Here is a 19,632-nt window from a genome sequence, read left to right as displayed (position 1 = left end):
TGCAGTTCTAGTGCCTAGACAGTTATTCCTCACTGCATACCTGTGCATTTGATTTTCCCTTTTTAAGACCAGATCCAAACTGTAAACTTAGATTGACACTAGGCAACTTGTGTCTCCCCAACTTCACAAGCACTTATACCCATAGTTCTTAACCTACAGCCCAATCACCACACAACTTCGTCCCATGAGACATTTACAGGGCCATATAGATAGTATATCTACTGTGTGGATGCAGCCCACGTAACAGAGAACCACATATGCAGCCCACAGAAGTAAACAGGTTGAGAATTACTTGTCTACATTAAAATGTTACTTCTTCTGATATAAATCGCCACTATACCAACTCAATAACTCCACCTCTCCGAGAGACATAGCACTTAGGTTGACACAATGCCAGCATACACACTATGTTACTTACATTAATGTTAGTGGTCTTCAGGAAGTATCCCACGATATCCCACTGTGACCACTCTGGTTATCATTTTGAACGCCACAGCCTGGCAGCCAGGTACATAGATATATGACCTCTCCCATCTAAAGACCCATGAATTTTTGAGATTCCATTTCCTGTTTGCTCAGAAGGAAGAGCAACTGCCCAGCGGACCGTATCAGCTCCATTCTGCAGACATGTTCCTGCCTCATGTATATAGGAGATGGTCAGTCCCCTGGGTGTGTAAGGAGAAGAAGCTGTGCCGTGATAGCACCATCCAGCCACAGAACTGTTGATGAGTATAAGCAAATCACTCAGGGCATGGGAAAGAAGGGCTCCATGAGGGACCTGCAGCCATGCCGCATGAAAGCCAAAGAGCTCCAAAGAATCTACTAGAAGGTAATGGAGGCTTGCAGTCCATCTTGTGCAGAGCTGCACACATACCGCTTTTACAAAATGATGCATGCCACTGCTGGTGGAGGCGACGTTACCACCCCCCCCCCCCCAAGAAACCCACGGATACTTCAGAAAAGGCTAGAGTGAACAGAGAGGAGATGCTGGAAGAAGTCAACATGTGCGTGCTGGCACAGCAGTGGGGACAGAGACATGGAAGCCTGGTCACAGAAGCTCCGCAGGGGAAGCCTGTTTGGGGGTGTGGCAGCAGAGCCTGGGCTGCAGCAACCCAGCTGGGGCCAGGGCAGGCTGGCAGCCCAATTAGAGCTGCACGCCAGCCGGCAGCAGGACTGGTGCCCCAGCAGTGGGTTCAGGGCTGCATGCTGCCATGCCGGCTGCCGTGCTGGTTGGAGCAGCAGTTATGGCAGCAGGGCCACAGCAGCTGCTCACCCAGCCAGCAGCGGGGCTGAAGAAGCCGATGGTGGGGAGGGATGGCAGGCTGAGGGTTCCAGTGACAGGGGACCATGGTTCCCTCTAAATTGCATGACTGTGCAGCTGTTTTCTGAGTTCCACTCTGAAATTCAAAGCTCCAGCACAGGCAGGGGTCTCAGCTAATGGGTGGGGTGGTGGGGTATTGTCTTGCTGAGCAATAGCTAAATATTTGACACAATCTACTCAGGATTAAACAAAGACTGTGAATGGCTAGCTAACTACAAAAGCAGCTTCTCCTCTCTTGGAATTCACACCTCCCAGATCAGCTACTAGAAGTGGGCCTCATCTTCCCTGACTGGATCCACCTCGTCATCCCCAGCCTGATTCTGGCCTGCATATTTATACCTGCCTCTGGAAATGTCCACCACATGCATCTGACGAAGTGGGTCTTTGCCCACAAAAGCTTATGCTCCAACACTTCTGTTAGTCTATAAGGTGCCACAGGACTCCTCACCGCTTTCTCAGAGCAAGTAATAAAGACCAAGATAACAAGAGAGTAAGTGGCTATGTGGCGGAGAAGTGAGGGAGTGGGTAATTGGGCAGGGAAGTCAAGAGGGGCAGGGAGTTTGGAGAATCCCTTGTGTGTGGGAGAGAAAGGAAGAAACTCAGCACTCTCAAGCCTCTCACAGAAAGGGAGAAGGGGCTAACTGCATGGAGTAGGTGGGGAAAAGGTGGAGGTGTTGGCATTGAGGTAGGGTGGAGGCAAGAAGGTAGTTTGTGGTGTGAGGTGAGGGAGGTGTAGATCCTTTTTGCTTTAGCTGGTAGTTAGAACAGGACAGACTGCTGGTACCTGCTACTTTGAGAAGCAGGATTTTATCCCAGCCCGCACTTGGGCTGGGGGGTAGCAGATTGCACAGCGATAGGTGGGGGAAAGACTATTATTGGCTTAAAAAGTATCAGCGGCATGCAGACCCATAAATAGAAGTTTAATCTCAGCACACCACTTCTGAAAGGTTGCTGACCCCTGATCTAGTAGGTGCCTTGAGGGCAGGGGACTGGACTCGACCTCTGGAGGTCCCTTTTAGTTCTAGTGTTCTATGATTCTTAGAGTAAGAGGAGTATGGGAGACAGGTAGCCAGAGGATCGAGTGATGCAGTTAACCAGGGTCCATTTTTTTACTCCAAAACAGTTATGCCAATCCCTACAGTCCAGCACGGATAAACCTGATGCAGAGGAAGGACCCCTGCTAAGTATGCAGTTTGCTTTAATATGCACAGAACTTCTGTTCATTTACTCTTTTTTAGTAGATAGGGAAATAATTAATAGAAATAAAGTACCATGGATGTTGCCAGACCAAAGAGCCCCGGTGACTGGGAGTGGGAGATGGTTGGGAGAGCAGCAGCAAAAAGAGGCAGGTCGCCAGGAGCCCAAATGCACCTGGAAGTGCAACTGGACCAGGGATGCAGTAGGGGAGCCAGGAGACTGACGGCTCCCCAAGGAGAGCCAGGAGGCTAGCTGCAGAGAGACTGGTATTGACCTCCCCTGATTCGGGAAACTCTCGTTCGAGACTGATCAGGTCCCCAAGGTGCTAGACCAAGGAGATCAAACTATATTATCTAGTGCACTTCTAATACCAAAGAAGTCCAGACTCTTCCTCTTTTAAAGTGCATGAAATAAGCTACCTGGCACAGAACAAAAAAAAAAAAAAAAAAAAAAAAAAGCTGTGTTTTGTTTTTCATGAGAGGAAGCAAAAAGTGGCTTCTCCAGTTGAGACATTTTAGTAAAATTTAACACAGTTGCCCAAACTGGATTCTGGGCAGGCCAGAGATAACATTCCTAAACTTAAAGTTGAATTGGAATATTATATGACTACATATGATCAGGGCTTTAATTTCCAACTTATCTGAAATAGAGCACCACAAGTATCCTCTACCATCAGGCTTGAATACTAGCTCACCATTAACAACAAGGAGTCCTGTGGCACCTAACAAATTTGGGCATAAGATTTCGTGGTCTGCAGTCCACTTTGTCAGATGCATGTAGCCCCAATAAATATAATAGTTTTTTAGGTGACACTGGACTCCTTGGTTTTGCTGAAACAGATTAATACAACTACCTTTCTGAAACTAGTTCAATATTGACTAAGAGGGTATAAGCACTTCCTAAAGCACTGGCATTTTCTTTTATTAGTATCCAATCCAGTGCTCTGCCCTTGCATGGCTTATGTGATCTGACAGGATTACAGCCCAAGGTATTACAAGTGCAAGTGCAGTGAGTAACAGATCTTAAAGATACCCTTTATGATGATGATGGCATGTATTGAAGAGCCACACTGAAACTCAAGTTTCCTACACTACCTGATATCCTTTGCTACTAGCAGTATAAAAAGATGCTTAGAAGAGTGCTTGTGCTCTGGGAGAAGGAAAAAAGAGACCAAAGGAAAAAAGCCTGTACTGCGAGACAGGGGAAAACAAAAAAAGGAATTTCAGAATGAACATATCAGGTTTTGTATTTTCAGAAAGAATTTCAAACATATGAAAGTAAATTTGTAAGATAACAAATATTTGGGCTCTTGGGAAGCTTGACAAATTTATAACGTTATTTAAACATATAGCATGCTTTCAGATTATGTTAAGTACTCTCCACTACCTCAAAAAATGGAAAGCAAGTATTTTAATGACAAAATGTAACTTCTCCCACACTATTCATGTTGCAAAGATTGTTAACTACAGGACCAATAAGTTAAAAAGTTGCAATTTGCTGGATTTCCTCTAGCAAACAATAATGAAAGGACTGTGCCAATGAGATATCCCCTTAACACCGCTATTAATAATCAATGTTAAAGATGTACTAATAAAACCAGTATGCTTGAGCATGTTTTAATTCTTGCTGTCTTTGAGTTCCAGTAATGTTCAGATAGTTTGGCCTCAAACCATAACTATAACTTATATAAACAAACTTTAGAACCAATACAGATCAAGACCACAACCCAGTTGTGTCACTCTAAAGTTTATATCTGTCATAGTGGCTGAACAAATCAAATTAGATTTTCAGTATAACTGTACTTATAATTCCTGGTAGTGCACATGAGGACAAGTGAGAATACAGCAGCCCTTTCATAAATGTATTTAATTAACGAAACAGTGATTTCATCTGTCTCTTTAATTACTACTTTGGATTTTGATACAGAGCCAACTGTTTACTGGAGGTGATATGAATAGTAAATATTGCTGTATTAACACGTTGATTTCTTAAAAAAGTAAGTACCTTTGGTAGCTTGGTGTTTTATTTAACAGTATAATTCTGCATAAAGATGTATGCAAGTAAAGGTTGCACCTCCATAAACCGGAATGCTCTGGTCCGGTAACATCCATGGTCCGTGGCTGGGCTGTGGGACGTGGGGGAGAAGCCAGCATCTGGTTCACCCAGGCTGTGGAGGGAGCCAGGAAGCCCATTGGGATGGGAGCAACGTGGAGGGGGTGGCAGCAGGGGGGCCAGAAATGACCTCCCCTGCTCCAGAAAAATCCCTCATCCAGGACCAGTCAGGTCCTAAGGGTGCCAGACCAGGGAGGTCCGACATGTATTGTACATGCATTTCAGTGCCCAAACTAAATAATCTTACCACCATTTTACAAGTTTATCCGACATTGCATTTCTTGTGCATGCACAGAAATAGATTTATGCAACAAATAAAGTTGCACTTCTATGCTCAGGAGCAGAACAGAGTCTATAATGTTACTCTGTTGCTAAGTGATATATTCCCAGAGCAAGAGTTTGTGTAAGTAACATTAGCACTGAACAAGAGTTGCACAGCTAAATCTCTGTGCATTCAGCTCAGAACAAATTTCTCCTGAAGACACTGAAACATCTTGCAAAGGTATTATGTTTACAAAAATGTCAATGAAAATATGATTCAAGTTAAGACTGGGGACGGAACTATCAATTTCCTAGTCACAGAAAACAAAACATTCTTGCCCTCTGCAAGGCTCCTGCCCTTCTCACTCCACCCCCTCTTTTCTGCTGCTCATTTTCCCCACTCTCGCTCATTCATTCATTTTTACTGGGCTGCAGAAGGAGTTGGTTTCAGGCCAGGGCTGAGGTGTTCTAAGTATGGGAGGGGGCTCTGAGCTGAGGCAGGAGTTTGGGGTGTAGAAGGAAATATGGATTTTATGCTGGGGGTGAGGGCTCCACAGTGTGGCCAGGGTGGGTCATACGAGAGGGTCAGGGTGTGTGGGAGCAGGCTCCACGCTGAGGAAGGGGGTTGGAGTATGGAATGAGGGGAGGGCTCCAACTGGTGGTGTGGGTCCAAGGATAAGGAGTTTGGGAGTAGAAGAGGTCTCAACGATGGGGAACAGAGGGTTGGGATGCAGGTTCCACACACAGCATGTCCCCCCAGCTTCTAGGCAAAGGGACGGCCGTGGGGCCCTGTGTGCTACACTCAGCCGCATGCACTACCCCGTGCCACCAAATGGACTTTTAATAGTCCAGTCAGTGGTGCGGACTAGAGCCGCCACGGTCCCTTTTCAACTGGGTGTTCCGGTTGAAAATTGGACACCAGGCAACCCCATAGTTTAAAAATATATATAAATACACACACACACACACACACACACACACGTGTTTTTCAACTGAATTCGGGATATAAGCAACTAGTTGAGTAGTCAACTACCCAAGAAGCCTAAGCTTATTAGATAGTCAAGTCACTACTTGACTACTTGCTTCCCCCCACTTGCTGCCTCTGTATCAGAGGCAGTAAGAGGAGATGGGAGCAAGAGCTGGTGCTGGGGGAAGCCAGCTCAAAAGCCTATTTCCCACCATCTCTGCATGGGGAAGAGAGAACAGAGGAGGTAGCAGCACATTGCTTTTTAAATGTAGTATGAGCTGCCTGTTAACAAAAAAAAATTAGCCATTGTAACTTCTAATTTTCTATAGTTAGAAATCTGTTATTTAGCCAGCCACTGTGATACAAAAATGCCACTTATTTTGCCTGCATTATGAATTTAGAAGAGAACAGAGGTCCTTTGAACACAGTACACTAGAATGCATTAAATTGTATTTTTAAAATATTTAATAAAACTTCCTTGAAGGTTCTCAAATAACATTCTTACTCTAAATCTGATTTTAAAGTTGAAAATAAATATCTTCTTCAGCTTTGCACAGTCATGCATAAATTGCAAGAATTGGAACACTTGCACAGGTTTAAAGCGCGACAAGTTTTAAAACTACTATTTTCAGCCTGCACGCAGTAAGCAACAATTTTGGTTAAAAAAAATTATAAAAACAATGTTGTGTCTATTTGCTTGTATTATACATTAGTCAACATCCCTAACACTGCTCATATTTTCTTTGGGCAACAGTTGATGTATACTGAACAGTATATATATACCTTTGAATATAGGTATAATGTACCATGCTTGGAAAATAGGTAGCAACACTTGGCTAATTGAAAGCATTTTGTGTTTTTGAAGACAAGAATAAATCATTTGTTTAACGTACCACCTAGCAAAATAAAATCAGAATTCTTACTCAGTGTGGTTTTAACCTGAAAACTAATTATGTAAAAATGGTACATTACTATGCTCTGTGAGCATTCAGAGCCACATCTGCTTAAGTACCTACTTCACTAACTAAAGCAACTGTCTGCGATTTACCTATTAGTCCCATAGAGTCAAGGACACAGCAGAGGATGTTAGAAATCTATTCAAGCTTAGGCATCAACAAATTGTTAGCCTTTCTTTAACTGAGAGATCTTTAGCATAAAAACTCTATGACCATAAAAGAGCTCAAGTTGACTTTGCAGATCTGGCAGTTACTAATTTTCAGAGCACAATTACTCTCCAAATTTAAAAAAAATCCAAACATCACTTTCTAGTCTAACAACCTTCATTTAGTGTATTTTAACATAATTTACCAGATCACTAGTTTAGGTCTGGTGCCACAATACCAGGGCCGGCTTTAAGAAGTGCGGGGCCCAATTCGAACAATTTTGATGGGGATCCACAGCAATTCTGGTTGAGAGAGAGGAAAAAAAAAAGCAGGCACAAAAAATCCCCCACCAACACACACACCCCCTCTCGCAGCACAGGAAAACCCTGCGTTAAACTCACACCTCCTGCGGCCGACACAGTCCTCCTCTGGAGCCAGCAGGGATGGCAGATTTGTATAATTTTTGGTGGTGCCCTATTAGCCACACCCCTGACCGCTGTTAACCACACACCGACCCCCATTAGCCATACCCCTTCTGGAAGCAACACATTCGGGGCAAGATGGATACAGGACCAGAAGTAAAAGGTGTCGTGTCACCCCTCTCGAAGGACTTTCCCCACCATCCTCCTACCAACAGGTATTAGTTTGGCCCCCACCAAACCCCCCTCATGCAACTATCCTGCAAGTGCATTAACCCAATGTGTGTGACATTAACTCAGGGGCAGAGGCTGGGGGAAGTGTTCCTCTAAGGCTAGGTCTACACTCACAGCTTCTTGCACAAGTGCAGCCATTGATGCGCAAGAACCCACAGAGCAGCCACACTGCCCGCCTGCTCTTGTGCAAGGAACTGTACACTATGGCGTGGTAAGAGAGGGTGTCTTGCGTAAGAGCTATGCTCTTTTCTAACAGGTGTAAGCTCTCTTGCGCAAGAGGGCAGTGTGGATGCTCGGCAGGGATTTCTTGTGCAAAAAACCCCTATGGCTAAAATGACCATTGGAGCTTTCTTGCTCAAGAGAGCATCCATGCTGCCATGGATGCTCTTGCGCAAAATCACAGCTCGCACATGGCAATGTGGACATGTTCTTGCACAAGAATCCTTGTGCAAGATATTCTTGCGCAAGAAGCCGCCAGTGTAGACTTAGTCTAAGAATTTCCTTCCATGAGCAAAATGGATTTTGTGTTGTGCACCTTTACTGAGTTCATGTGGCTTGTTTGGATGTGCCACTGTGGCACCCAAGTTATTAATAAATATTTTATAAACCTTCACCTTTTCTCTGCTACCATGTCTCCTCCCCTTGCTCCATCAGCTCCAGTGGTGCCTGCTACCCCCCAACTCCTCACCCTCCTCTGATGTCCTGACTCCTGCCCTTCTCATTGCCCTCAGCCTTCCTGAGACCTGACCCCCTCCACCAGCCCTTCTCTCCCCACTGTGCCCACTCGTCCAGTAGCCCCACTCTGATCATGTGAGCTACCCCTCTTCATCCCCTCTCCTAACACCTCCCTCTACACACCTGCCCTGCCTCTCTCCTCTGGTACTGGTCCCTCCCCTGCAGGTGTCTGCCCTTGTGCTTCACCCCAGAATCCCCTGGCATCTGCACCTTCCCTTAGCCCTGCACTCTCCTGGTGCCTCCCCCTTCCCTCACTGCCCCTGTCCCTTTGCCCTCTTTTCCCGATGCCCACCCACTCACCACTCTCTGCCCCATTCCCCTCCTGCCCCTGTGCCCTCACACATGCCTTCCTCCATCCCTACCCTCCTCATGCCCACCCCTTCTTTTAAGCCTTCTACCAGGACCTCCCCCACCCCCCTCTAACTCCCAATGCCCTTACCCTCTCCTCTCCCAGCCTCATCCTGTCCCCCCTCCCACTGACACCTCCCCTCCTGCCCTTTTCCTCATTGTCTGTACTTGGCCCCCTGGGATTTGTCTCTCCTCCCCCTCCGCAGAAGCCCATTCCTCTCCCATCCCATCTGCACAAGCCCATCTCTCTCCCGCCACTCCCCCCCTCCACACATGCTCCTTCCCCACCTTCTGCCTTCCACTTTGTGGGGCCAGAGTCTGCGCTCGGGCCCTGGACTCTGAACCCGGAGCTAGACCATGCGGCGCAATGCACCACCGATGCATGGCATGGCAGCAGCCAGTGAGGGGGAGCTGCACTGAAAGCCGTACAAAACAGAGCCTGGCCATGGCCAAGGGGGACGCTCTGGGGGCAGGATGGGAGTACACACATGGGGGCCAGGGCCCACTCCAAGAAGAGCCAGAAGAGAAACACAACTCCAAATATTGCTGGAGCAAGGCCCCCAACTCTGAATATTAACTCGCCACCCATAGCGCCCGGCACACTTCCGAGTTCAGGGCGCGGGGCCCCATTCGGGGGAATCAGCCTAAGGCTGGCCCTGACAATACCAACCAAGGAAATTCCTTATAAAGCCAATTAAATTTATTCCTTAACAAAATAGAAGTCCACTGCTTCTCCCTATTGCACAAGGCCCAAGTTCATCAGTGAAGAACTTAAGTTCTGTTTTAGTTGTCTTGATTCACAATTACCTTTAAGATACCTTTATTTTCTTTTTATTATACATATCCTAACTCTGTGGGCCCTCTTGAAGTTCTTATTTGACAGCACAGATTTAAAATCACTAAAGTATCTTTTCCCTCATAACCTCTATTAACAACAACATAGCCATGGAAACACAAAAGGACACAAATCCATAGTGACTAGAAAAATATATTTATTAGTGGAGTAAGAGCAGCAGTAGCTTTACATTTTTATTATTGGGGCACCATACTATGTTCCATCCCATAGAAGTTCCATTCCACTTGGCAACCAGTCAGTACACCTACCTCATGACAACAAGTACGGATTGTGTTTATCCCGGAAAATAATTTTTCCAGCCAACAACAATCAGTTTCTTCCTCACTCAGGGATCCAGAAGAGATCTACTAATTTCTAGGTCCTGCCCAGTAACTTTCTCTTTAAATTAAAAGAAAATAATCCCCAATTAAGTGTTATATGCGTTTAATTCTAATCCATGTTCTACTAGAAGATCTCTCTTAACTCTAAGACACAAAGTAAAACAAGAATTTATAGCAGGAACCAGTGCTTTTTTTGTGACAGTACGCACCAATATGGCGTACCATCACTTTTTTGGGGGAGCACTCGCCGCTTTCCTCTGGCACATCCCCCAGCCAGCCCTTGGAGCATTCGTGCTGTGCTGGATTGAAGCCCTCTTGGGACACGCGGCAATCAAAGGGGCCGCGATTGCATTTCGGCCCCGGGCTTCCCCCTCCCCCGACAAATTTTTCCCGGCTTCTTTTTTTTTTTTTTTGGGCACTCAATATCTGGCAACCCTAGTATAAACACTTTTTTTTTTTTTAAACAAAAAAAAGCACTGGCAGGAACCAACCATTGTTTTCATAATCAGAAAATGAAAATGCCCAAATCTCTATGGCTTATACCACAGCAGCCTCTGCTGGTCAGTCAAGAAACAAACAAATAGGTATCAACCAAGTGCTGGGGGAAGGAAAGTGTGAGTGTTGAAAGAAAACTGCAAATCCATGCACACAAATTCTTTATCATTTAATATAATTACCACCATTTTTGTATTTCAACTTAAAGAATGTAAACTATTGATTTGGTACCACATAACTATAGGCATATCTCATACAGATATGTGGCATGAGAACTGCAGTTACCTAAATTAACTCAACTATTACACTTCTCTGCCTTTTGCAACATTACTTGATGCAGCTGCGTACAGAAACCGAAGTGCATTTACATCTAATTTTAAATGTGCCATTTCTTCTAGACCCTTTGAAGTGACCTCCTTTGTAGCAAGTAAAACTTGGTTCACAGATGCTTCTTAAGTATCCATTTTAAAAATACATGTTTTAAAAATATAATGAATAAAAACGTGGGGGGGGGGGGCAAAAACCTAATGCAGACTTTCAGCTCATGACCTTAATAGTAACTATGGTTAGAATTTGGGTGAACTTACACACAGAAATAAATATATTTTAAGTACTTATATTAAGTCACTACTAGTACTAGTCACTAAAAGTGCTAAACATATTGGTAGATGTTCACCCTACAATATTAAGCTAAGATACAAGACAACCAAGTTGTCCAGAAGGCTATTCAAACCAACTTTAGTAAGCTCAAATGTTCAGCATATATTTCTATTTAAAAAACTACTACAATGTCTTTCAATCCCATTTCACTGAATACAAGCCTCTAGACATCTTTATGTAGCATAGTAATACTCAGACTGAGCCTCACAAGCTGCAAATGGCTCCTTAATGTGTAACTTACAACTCTTACTAGAGTATATTAAAACACCATATGACTTAATTATTCACAAATCTAAGTTCTTAACCAATCAGGATGCTTTTACGGTGTCATCAACACATTGTAATTGGTAAAAATAATATTACTTAGCCAGTAATTTTGCTGTGAGAATAATATATTAAAATATATTAGATATTAAAACCAAAGTATTTCCCCTGCATTACTGTTGAAATATGAATATATATTACTATAGTAAACAAAATAATGAATTCACACTACCAAAGCTATTTTCATAGAATCTGAGAACTCGAAGGGACCTTGAGATATTATCAACTCCAGTCCCCTACCCTCACAGCAGTACCAAGCACGATCTAGATCATCCCTGAGACACGTCTATACAACTTGCTCAAATATATCCAGATATAGAGATTCTACAACCTCCTAAGCAATTTATTTCAGTATTTAACCATCCTGACAGATGGTTTTACATACCAATCTAAGCCTCCCTTGCTGTAATTGAAGACCCTTGCTTCTTGTGCGATCATCATAGGCCAACAAGAACAACTTTCCTCCCTCCTCCTTGTAAAACCCTTTTAGATACGTGAAAACTGCTATCATGTCCCATCTCAATCTTCTCTTTTCTAAGCTAAACAAGCCCAATTCTTTCAGTCTTCCCTCATTGTTCATGTTTTCTAGACCTTTAATCATTTTTGTTGTTTTTCACTAGACCGTCTCTAATTTCTCCATATCCTTCTTGAAATGTGGTGCCCAGAACTGGACACAATACTTCTACTGAGGCCTAATCAGTTCAGAGTAGAGTGGAATAATTATTTACATGTCTTGCTTACAACACTCCTGTTAATGCATCCCAGAATAATGTTTGCTTTTTTTGCAACAGTGTCACACTGTTGACTCATATTTAGCTTGTGGTCCACTAGGACCCCTAGATTCCTTTCTGCAGTACTCCTTCCTAGACAGTCACTTCCCATTCTGTATGTGTGGAACTGATTGTTCCTTCCTAAGTGGAGTACTTCGCATTTGCCCTTATTAAACTTTATTCTATTTACCTCAGATCATTTCTCTAGTTTGTCCAGATCATTTTGAATTATGACCCTATCCTCCAAAGCACTTGCAAATCCCTCCCAGCTTGGTATCAACCACAAACTTAATAAACATACTCTCTATGCTATCATCTAAATCAGGGGTCTCCAAACTACGGCCCGCGGGCCGCATGCGGCCCGCGAGGCCCTCTCATCCGGCCCGTGGAGACCTTTTTGTCTGGTCCCGCCTTCTTCCGCGTGCCGGCGAGATTATCCCTGAGGCGCTTGAGTCCGAGCATTGGTGTCAGTGGGAGAAACGGATTCGCAGGCCCCAGCGCGCGCACGGGACAGCAGGTAGCCCAGGTCAGGGACGGCTCCGCGTGCCGCTTGGCCGGGCGGGCGAAAAAGGGGGGTCTCGAAGGCGGGCTCCGGATCAGAACCGGCGGCAGAGGATCGCGGGAGGCTGGACGGAGGGGAGGAAACCCGACGGTGGTTTCTCAGGGGCTAGGAGCAAGGGGCTACTTCTCCGGGGGCGGGGCTGAGGAGCTGGTGCCCATTGCAGGAGACGGTCTGGTTGCTGTGGCACAGTGATAACGTGTCTGCTTTCAAACCAGCTTTTCCCATTAAAATGCATGCCCCTTGTTCCATGAGGCTATGTTACAAATTGTCACCTCATTCCCTGCATGATAGGAGAGTGATCACATCTCTTCAAGTGTGAGTGTCTTAGGCTGAACATATTGAACCACCCCCAATTTCAAACAGTGATTTCTAAAGCCAGAAATGTCTGCTATTTTGGCATCCAGGAAACAATTTCACCATTCACACTAATACAGGTGTTCATGTGTAGTGTATCAATGTGTTATTAAATAATAACTGAATAAAATAATATTAAATAAATAATTAAAAACAACATCCATTTTTTGATTGGTTTTTATTTGGACCTCAAGTGTGTAGTCGGCCCCCGAACTGCTGTTTGATAGTTAATGCGGCCCTCGGGCAGAAAAGTTTGGAGACCCCTGATCTAAATCGTCGATGAAGATATTCAACAGAATCACTCCCAAAACTGATCCCTGCAGAACCCCACTTGTTATGCCCTTGGAGCATGACTGTGAACCATTAATAACTATTCTTTGAGAACTGTTATCCAGCCAGTTATGCACCCACCTTATAGTAGCCCCATATAGGTTGTATTTCCCTAGTTTCTTGATAAGAAAGTCATGCAAGCCAATATCAAATGCTTTATACTGAAGTCTAGGTATATACCATGTCCACCACTTCTCCCTTATCCATAAGACTTATTCTATCAAAGAAAGCTATCAGGTTGGTTTGACATGATTTGTTCATTACAAACCCATGCTGGTTGTTACCTATCACCTTATTATCTTCCAGATGTTTGCAGATGAATTCCTTAATAACTTGCTCCATTATCTTCCCTGGCACACAAGTTAAAATGACTGGTCTGTAGTTTCCTGGGTTGTTATTTCCTTTTATATATGGGCACTAGAATTGCCCTTTTCCAGTCTTCTGGACTCTCTCCCGACTTCCATGACTTTTCAAAGATGATAGCTAAAGGCTCAGATACCTCCTCTATCATCTCCTTGAGTATTCTTGAGTATTTTGGGTAATGCTGTTTGCTTGTTTGTGTCCTGAACCACTGAGGACTGAGCAACACTGATGTAACAATTTGCAGTCTAATCTTTTTCCCCAACTACAAGAATAGCAATATGTTCACCTATGACATGATGAAATATTAACCAATCTAGTTTTTTGTAAACTCTAGGGAATCAACACAGTCAGGGCCTGCTTACTACATATTACCATAATCTCAGAATTTCATTGACTGGATTTCTGATAGTGATTTAGAGGTAATTAAAAAGACAAAAGAAAATATTTTTACCCTGTTAAAATTCCGTTCACGCGAATCTTCAAACTCTCCATTACTGGTCACAGGAATTTCTGCTGCTGAATTTTTAGGAGACTCTTGAGCCATTGCGAACTCCTACGGTGTTTAAAAAACAAACAAACAAACAGGTTAGTGTTTGCCAAGATACCAGAGTAACGGGCATATTATGAAAGTGGAAGGTAGAAAAATTAACAATTGATTTTACGTGCCAGTGGCTGGTACAAAAAGGGAATCTAATTCTAACATTTCATTGATACACCAAATCTAAATTCAATTACACTAAAAAAAGTCACCATGTGATGCACAACTTGCAAAAAATTATCTAACAGTTCTATGACATAAGAAAATATCAGAAAACGTAGGACCTGACATACACCACAGTGTTTGGTCATTCTGTTTACCTGTACATACAGATCAGAATCTGAGAAGTAGAATTAAATACATAAGACTCTGAAGAAATAAACTGTTTATACTTTTAAGCTTTTGTACGCAGTGACAGATGGCACACAGAGCACTTGTCATATCCATCATGTTCCAAAGTACTGTACTTAATGAAATGAGCCAGTCTTGAAAACCCCACTTCATCATGGCAAGCAGCCAGCAACTGTTTCCTGGTGAGTGAAATGGCTTTAATAATCAATTGCTGCAGAGTTTTAGCTCTCATTTTTAAATAAGTTATGATTCTAGCCCTTACATTGCAAATTATGCCAATGCAGCCTGTGTTCTGGCCCAAACTACTACAGGGTTTCTGTTGCTGTTTGTGGCTCTGCCAGAAGCAGCAGTCTCAAATCAACAATCAATACTCCTGCTACTCAAAGAATCACTTCAGCTTCACACTGTCACTGCTTGGTAAAGTTGTAAGCAATAGCAGACAGTTACAGGAGGCTTTTGTGTGGTAGTGAGTCCCAAAAGGGAAGAGACTGAAGAAAGAGCAGATTGAATACCATGTTTTCCCATTTCCACCACAGCAGTTGGACAAAAAAGCATCTTATCTTTTTCCAATAGCTGGAGGAAAGAAGACTGAACATTTTATACAACAAATTATGCCTTCAAACAGCAAACCAGCATCTCTTCTGCCCCCACACAGTGAAAGCTTTGTACTACATGAAGTTTTCTGTCACTGGTTTGGGAAGGCCTGCATAATTCATACTGATAAAGCGTGTTATGCTTTATCAAACTTCCACCATTGTTTAAACTGTGTTGCTGACAGAATGAGTCTAGTCCATGAAACATTCCTTGTTTTACTGGCAACTTGAGGTTCTCCCTAGACTCAAATAACCGTTGATTCATTTTCTAACCAAGCACTAAATGTACATGTGTCTCAAGCATGGATTTGAACCCATGTGTTTCTCTATCACCAGTGTATTTTCCAAACCAAATTAACATTAAATGAATTACGCATGCATGCATGCTTTAAAAAATAAAATCAGACAATAAATAATGAAGTATCCACTCAATCTTTTGAAGAAAAGATCATCATTTCATCCATCAGCAAAAAAGTACACAGTGAAATGTGAAAGACCAAAATGCGGCGGCTTCTTCCCCAGCAAGCCACGCTCAAACTCTTCAGTATTCCCAACCTCTGCTTCCTTGTGGAAGGGGACAGGAACTAGGGATAAATCTTAAGCTTCCTGTGTGTGTCAGACAGTCCATTGCATGAGTCACAAAGCAAGAACACTAGCCATTAAAGATAGAAACATTAACAGCCCTATTGGGTTAAAAAGGTGCAAAGGCTTGCCCATTTTGACATGCTATGCTCTTTCAGTACAATATAAAAGGTTTTATGCAAGATCTATAAAATGTGGTCTAGCAGCACTAATGTACTTCAATAATTCTATACTTTAAAAGACTCTTCACAACTTGCATTCCTATCAAGCTACACGTGTAAAAACAGGGAAAGAGTGTGGAGAAACAAAAAAGTCCCTTAAATGTTGATCAAGTGTTACTTTCAGGTGAATATAGAGGTAGTGGTAGGGAAAAAAGAGACAAGTGCATTTCCGATTCTTAGCACTCTTGTTTACAAACTATGATCTTCCTGTCTTTTAGGAAAATTATAAAGAACACTGCAAGCAAGTGTAAAGGTCGAAGAAAATCTAAAATTTTATATTTTTAATTTCATTCTCCACTTGGTCCACCAAAAAATCAACTGATTTTCATATTTAACTCTCTCTTAGCACTAGTGAAATAAAGTTGCAATTGTGAAGCAGGTACTCCCTAAAAAACTTTAGCCAAGTGAATTAATAAGTATTACAAAAAAAATCCCCAAAATTTAAAAATGGGATTTTAGGTTCATATACCCATCACCAAAGCAGCAGCAATAACAAAAAAACCACATCTCTCTACTCCAACATAATGCTTGTTTCAACCTGCTAGAGTGGGGGTAGGCAATAATTTTTGCAGTGGCGGCCACTTAATTTTGGTACATGGACACAGACCGGTTCCACCCCTTCCAGGGGTGGAGCCGGGGCAGGGCTGAGGACTAGCCTCCCCACAGAGTTGTTCAGAGGCTTCGAAGTAAAAACTTAGAAAAGGGCTCATGACCCACCACTTCCACATTGCCTGGGAGCCGCCTGAGGTTGATATGGCTATTTAAAGGGCTCGCAGCTCTGGTGCCTGCTGGGATAGTACTGCAAACAGGAGCCTTTAGGAATTTGAATAGGATCCTGCTGCCTGAGCCAGTGCCTTCAGTGACACAGGAAGCAGGATATAAATAGAAAGTGGCTATACACAGTCTGTGGGCCAGACCAAAGTGTTAGGTGGGCTGAATCCAGCCTCAGTGAAGTATCTTGCCCAGCCCTATGCTAGCATCCCATCAGAAGCTAAGAAAAACACCAAATGCTTTCCCAACATTTTTCTGGATAAGCAATTATTGCAGTTTTTAACAAGGATATTTTTCCATTGTCAATAGGAAGGAAGATGGTCCATGCAATGATGAATGGGAGGGGCAGATCTAAGCCACAGAAACACTGTTGGTATTAAGATGTATAATGAACAATTCCTCTTTCACATGAAATCTTTGTCGACAAAAACTACATTAGTCTAGTATGATTGAGATTAAGCAAATATCCATCCATAGTCTGCGCACTTTAAATTGCTACACAAAATAATGTCCTTTAACAGAAATGAAGTAAAAATTAAATTTACCATGTCTTTCACTATCTGAAGGTGCTCTTATGTAGCACAAACAGTAACTTCTCAACGGCATTGTCTGCATTAAAGTTGTTTTGTTGTTATATCTCAGATCTATTTGAGAACTTACCCATTTAAAGTTATGCAATGTTTGCTTATAATGTTCTTTGGCTACCTGATAGCAAGTGGAGGCTTGGGATCAGGGTAGAACAGCAGCCTCTCTCCTCCCCCACCCCCGCCCCCAGTCCTGGGGATCAGCAACTTCCTACCACCGCATCTCCCACCTGTAGTAATCAGCTGTTTGACGGCATTCAGGAACCTAGCTCTTCCTGCTTTGTCACATCTGATGTGCATGAGCTGTTGTGAATATTTAACATTATGAACTCTTTAACCCTTTCAGCACTATGTACCCTGTTTATATGCTTACTGGCAATTTATCTTTTCCAGTTCAGCAAAAGTGTTACTTTCTCTTTTGTAATAAATACACAAGGTAACTGAGCTAAAACTGTACATTCCCTGATTTGGAGGGTATAATCAAGATTTTCAGATATTGCAGCAATGAGCATCTAAATGCAATGCCTAAATAGTGTTAGTAAAACAAGTCCTTTTCTATGGAAATTATATTATAATAGCCAATTAGCCCATCATAAGACGGGATTTTCAGGTCTCTCCTCCACGTCGGTCTTCTCTCCTGAGCTGCCTCCTCTCTCTCTTCTCCTCCTCCTCTCTCAGAGCTCTCCTCTGCCTCCTGCCACTCTCTCCGTCTCTCTCTTTCACTTCTCCTCCCCCTCCTGCCTCTCACTTGGGGGACCGCAGATCCCAAATGGCCGTTTGGGCTCCGCACTCCATGTGCTGCATGGGGGGTACGGAGCCCAAATGGTCGCTTGCGCCGCTTGCTCCCACACGACGGCCTGGCTGAGCGGCGCAGAAGTCAGCCGAGTGCCACGGCAGGAGGTGAAGGGGGGCGGGGCGGTGACCTTCATGGCCAGGGGGCGGGACCTGGAGCCGCTGTCACGCCGCATGTCACCACCTTGCCATCCTTCATCTCCCACCGTGGCACTCGGCTGACTTCTGCGTCGCTCAGCCGGGCCGCCGTGGGGGAGCAAGCGGTCATTTGGGCCCTGCACTCCCCATGCAGCACGGGCCGCCCAGAGGGAACAGCCAGCATTTCAGGCAACAGCACCCCCCAGAGGGAACAGCCAGCATTTTGGCGTTACAGACTCTCAGACACTGGGCTACTATATATATGATGACTAGAAAACTTAGGTCTTGGGATTCAAGTAGAACTATGTCAGCTCTGATAATTTTTTCAAAGCACTGAAAATATTTAGTGGCACAAATATAATATGCCACACTCTCCCAAACTTGCTTTGGAAATATGCAGCACAAGGGTACAGGAATGCTCTGAAAATACAAAGATACCCTGTATGACAAACACCTTAGAAATACTTAAAATAGACTCTACATTTTCAGCCTTCAGGTGGAGTTTGAAAGAAAAAGAAGAATTGTGCAGTTCAAACTGCATCCTCTTGATAATGCTCAATGAAGCCAACCCTTTTTTGCAAGTCACCTGAATTCCCTTGCTCTTGGAAATCTTCACATTTTCCTGAAATGGATCAAGCACTGTTCAAACAAACCCTCCTGTTTTACTATACAGTATGTTCAATGTGTAGCAATTAGTCAGTTTTTCCTCTTACCCCTCCCAAAATGAAACCCAAAAAATGTTGATTGAGTGATGATGTAGCTAAAAATACACTTAAGTTCACTATAAGCCCTATGGCTCTACAGTACATATTTAGGGTATGTTTTAAACACACTAGAAGAAGTTGGCAGGTAGACAGGCAATCTGTTCCGCTGTTATGAAAGAACAGTAGGCTCAGAGATGCTAAACACCTCTCAAAAGTAAGCCTTATTTTAAGAAACCTATAAATAGCTGAATTGTTTTTAAAAATTGCTCCAGAACTGAATTATCATACAGTAAATCTCTATACAGAACAAGTTATGATAGAATTATGGCCTGTTTCAACTTGAAATGGAATACCATTAGTTATTTTGGCATGATGACTCCAGTTGTTTCTGTATGTGGAACTGCAGTTAATTTGTTATCCTATCAATTATGCAAGAGTCTATATTCTTCATACAGATAGGAAGTTAGGTTGAGTTTAAAAGAGGTGAAGCCTGTCCTATATTGTCATAAAAACACATTAGTTTAACAGGGACCACATTCTGGATTACAAACAATTCGTTTAATAAACATTTTGCTCAAATGTCTTTCATCAATGAATGACTTTATTGGCATTTCAGGGAATTTTATT

The 19,632-nt window shown here is 43.3% G+C and overlaps 1 protein-coding gene across 5 annotated transcripts in view; it reads right to left on the bottom strand.

Moving 5' to 3' along the window:
- Nucleotides 1-19,632, bottom strand: part of ARFIP1 (ARF interacting protein 1) — an 85,412-nt gene that overhangs the window by 53,715 nt on the left and 12,065 nt on the right. For all 5 annotated transcript variants that reach the window (XM_075930062.1, XM_075930060.1, XM_075930059.1 and 2 more), the window contains one exon: nt 14,183-14,284. In XM_075930062.1, the coding sequence (XP_075786177.1) occupies nt 14,183-14,284 (102 nt within the window). Of the gene's footprint in view, nt 1-14,182; nt 14,285-19,632 lie in introns of those variants that run through there.

Source organism: Pelodiscus sinensis, chromosome 5, assembly GCF_049634645.1.
Source record: "Pelodiscus sinensis isolate JC-2024 chromosome 5, ASM4963464v1, whole genome shotgun sequence".
Classification (NCBI taxonomy): Eukaryota; Metazoa; Chordata; order Testudines; family Trionychidae; genus Pelodiscus; species Pelodiscus sinensis.
Note: the sequence above shows the minus strand (reverse complement) of the source record. Positions and strands in the feature narration are given on the sequence as shown.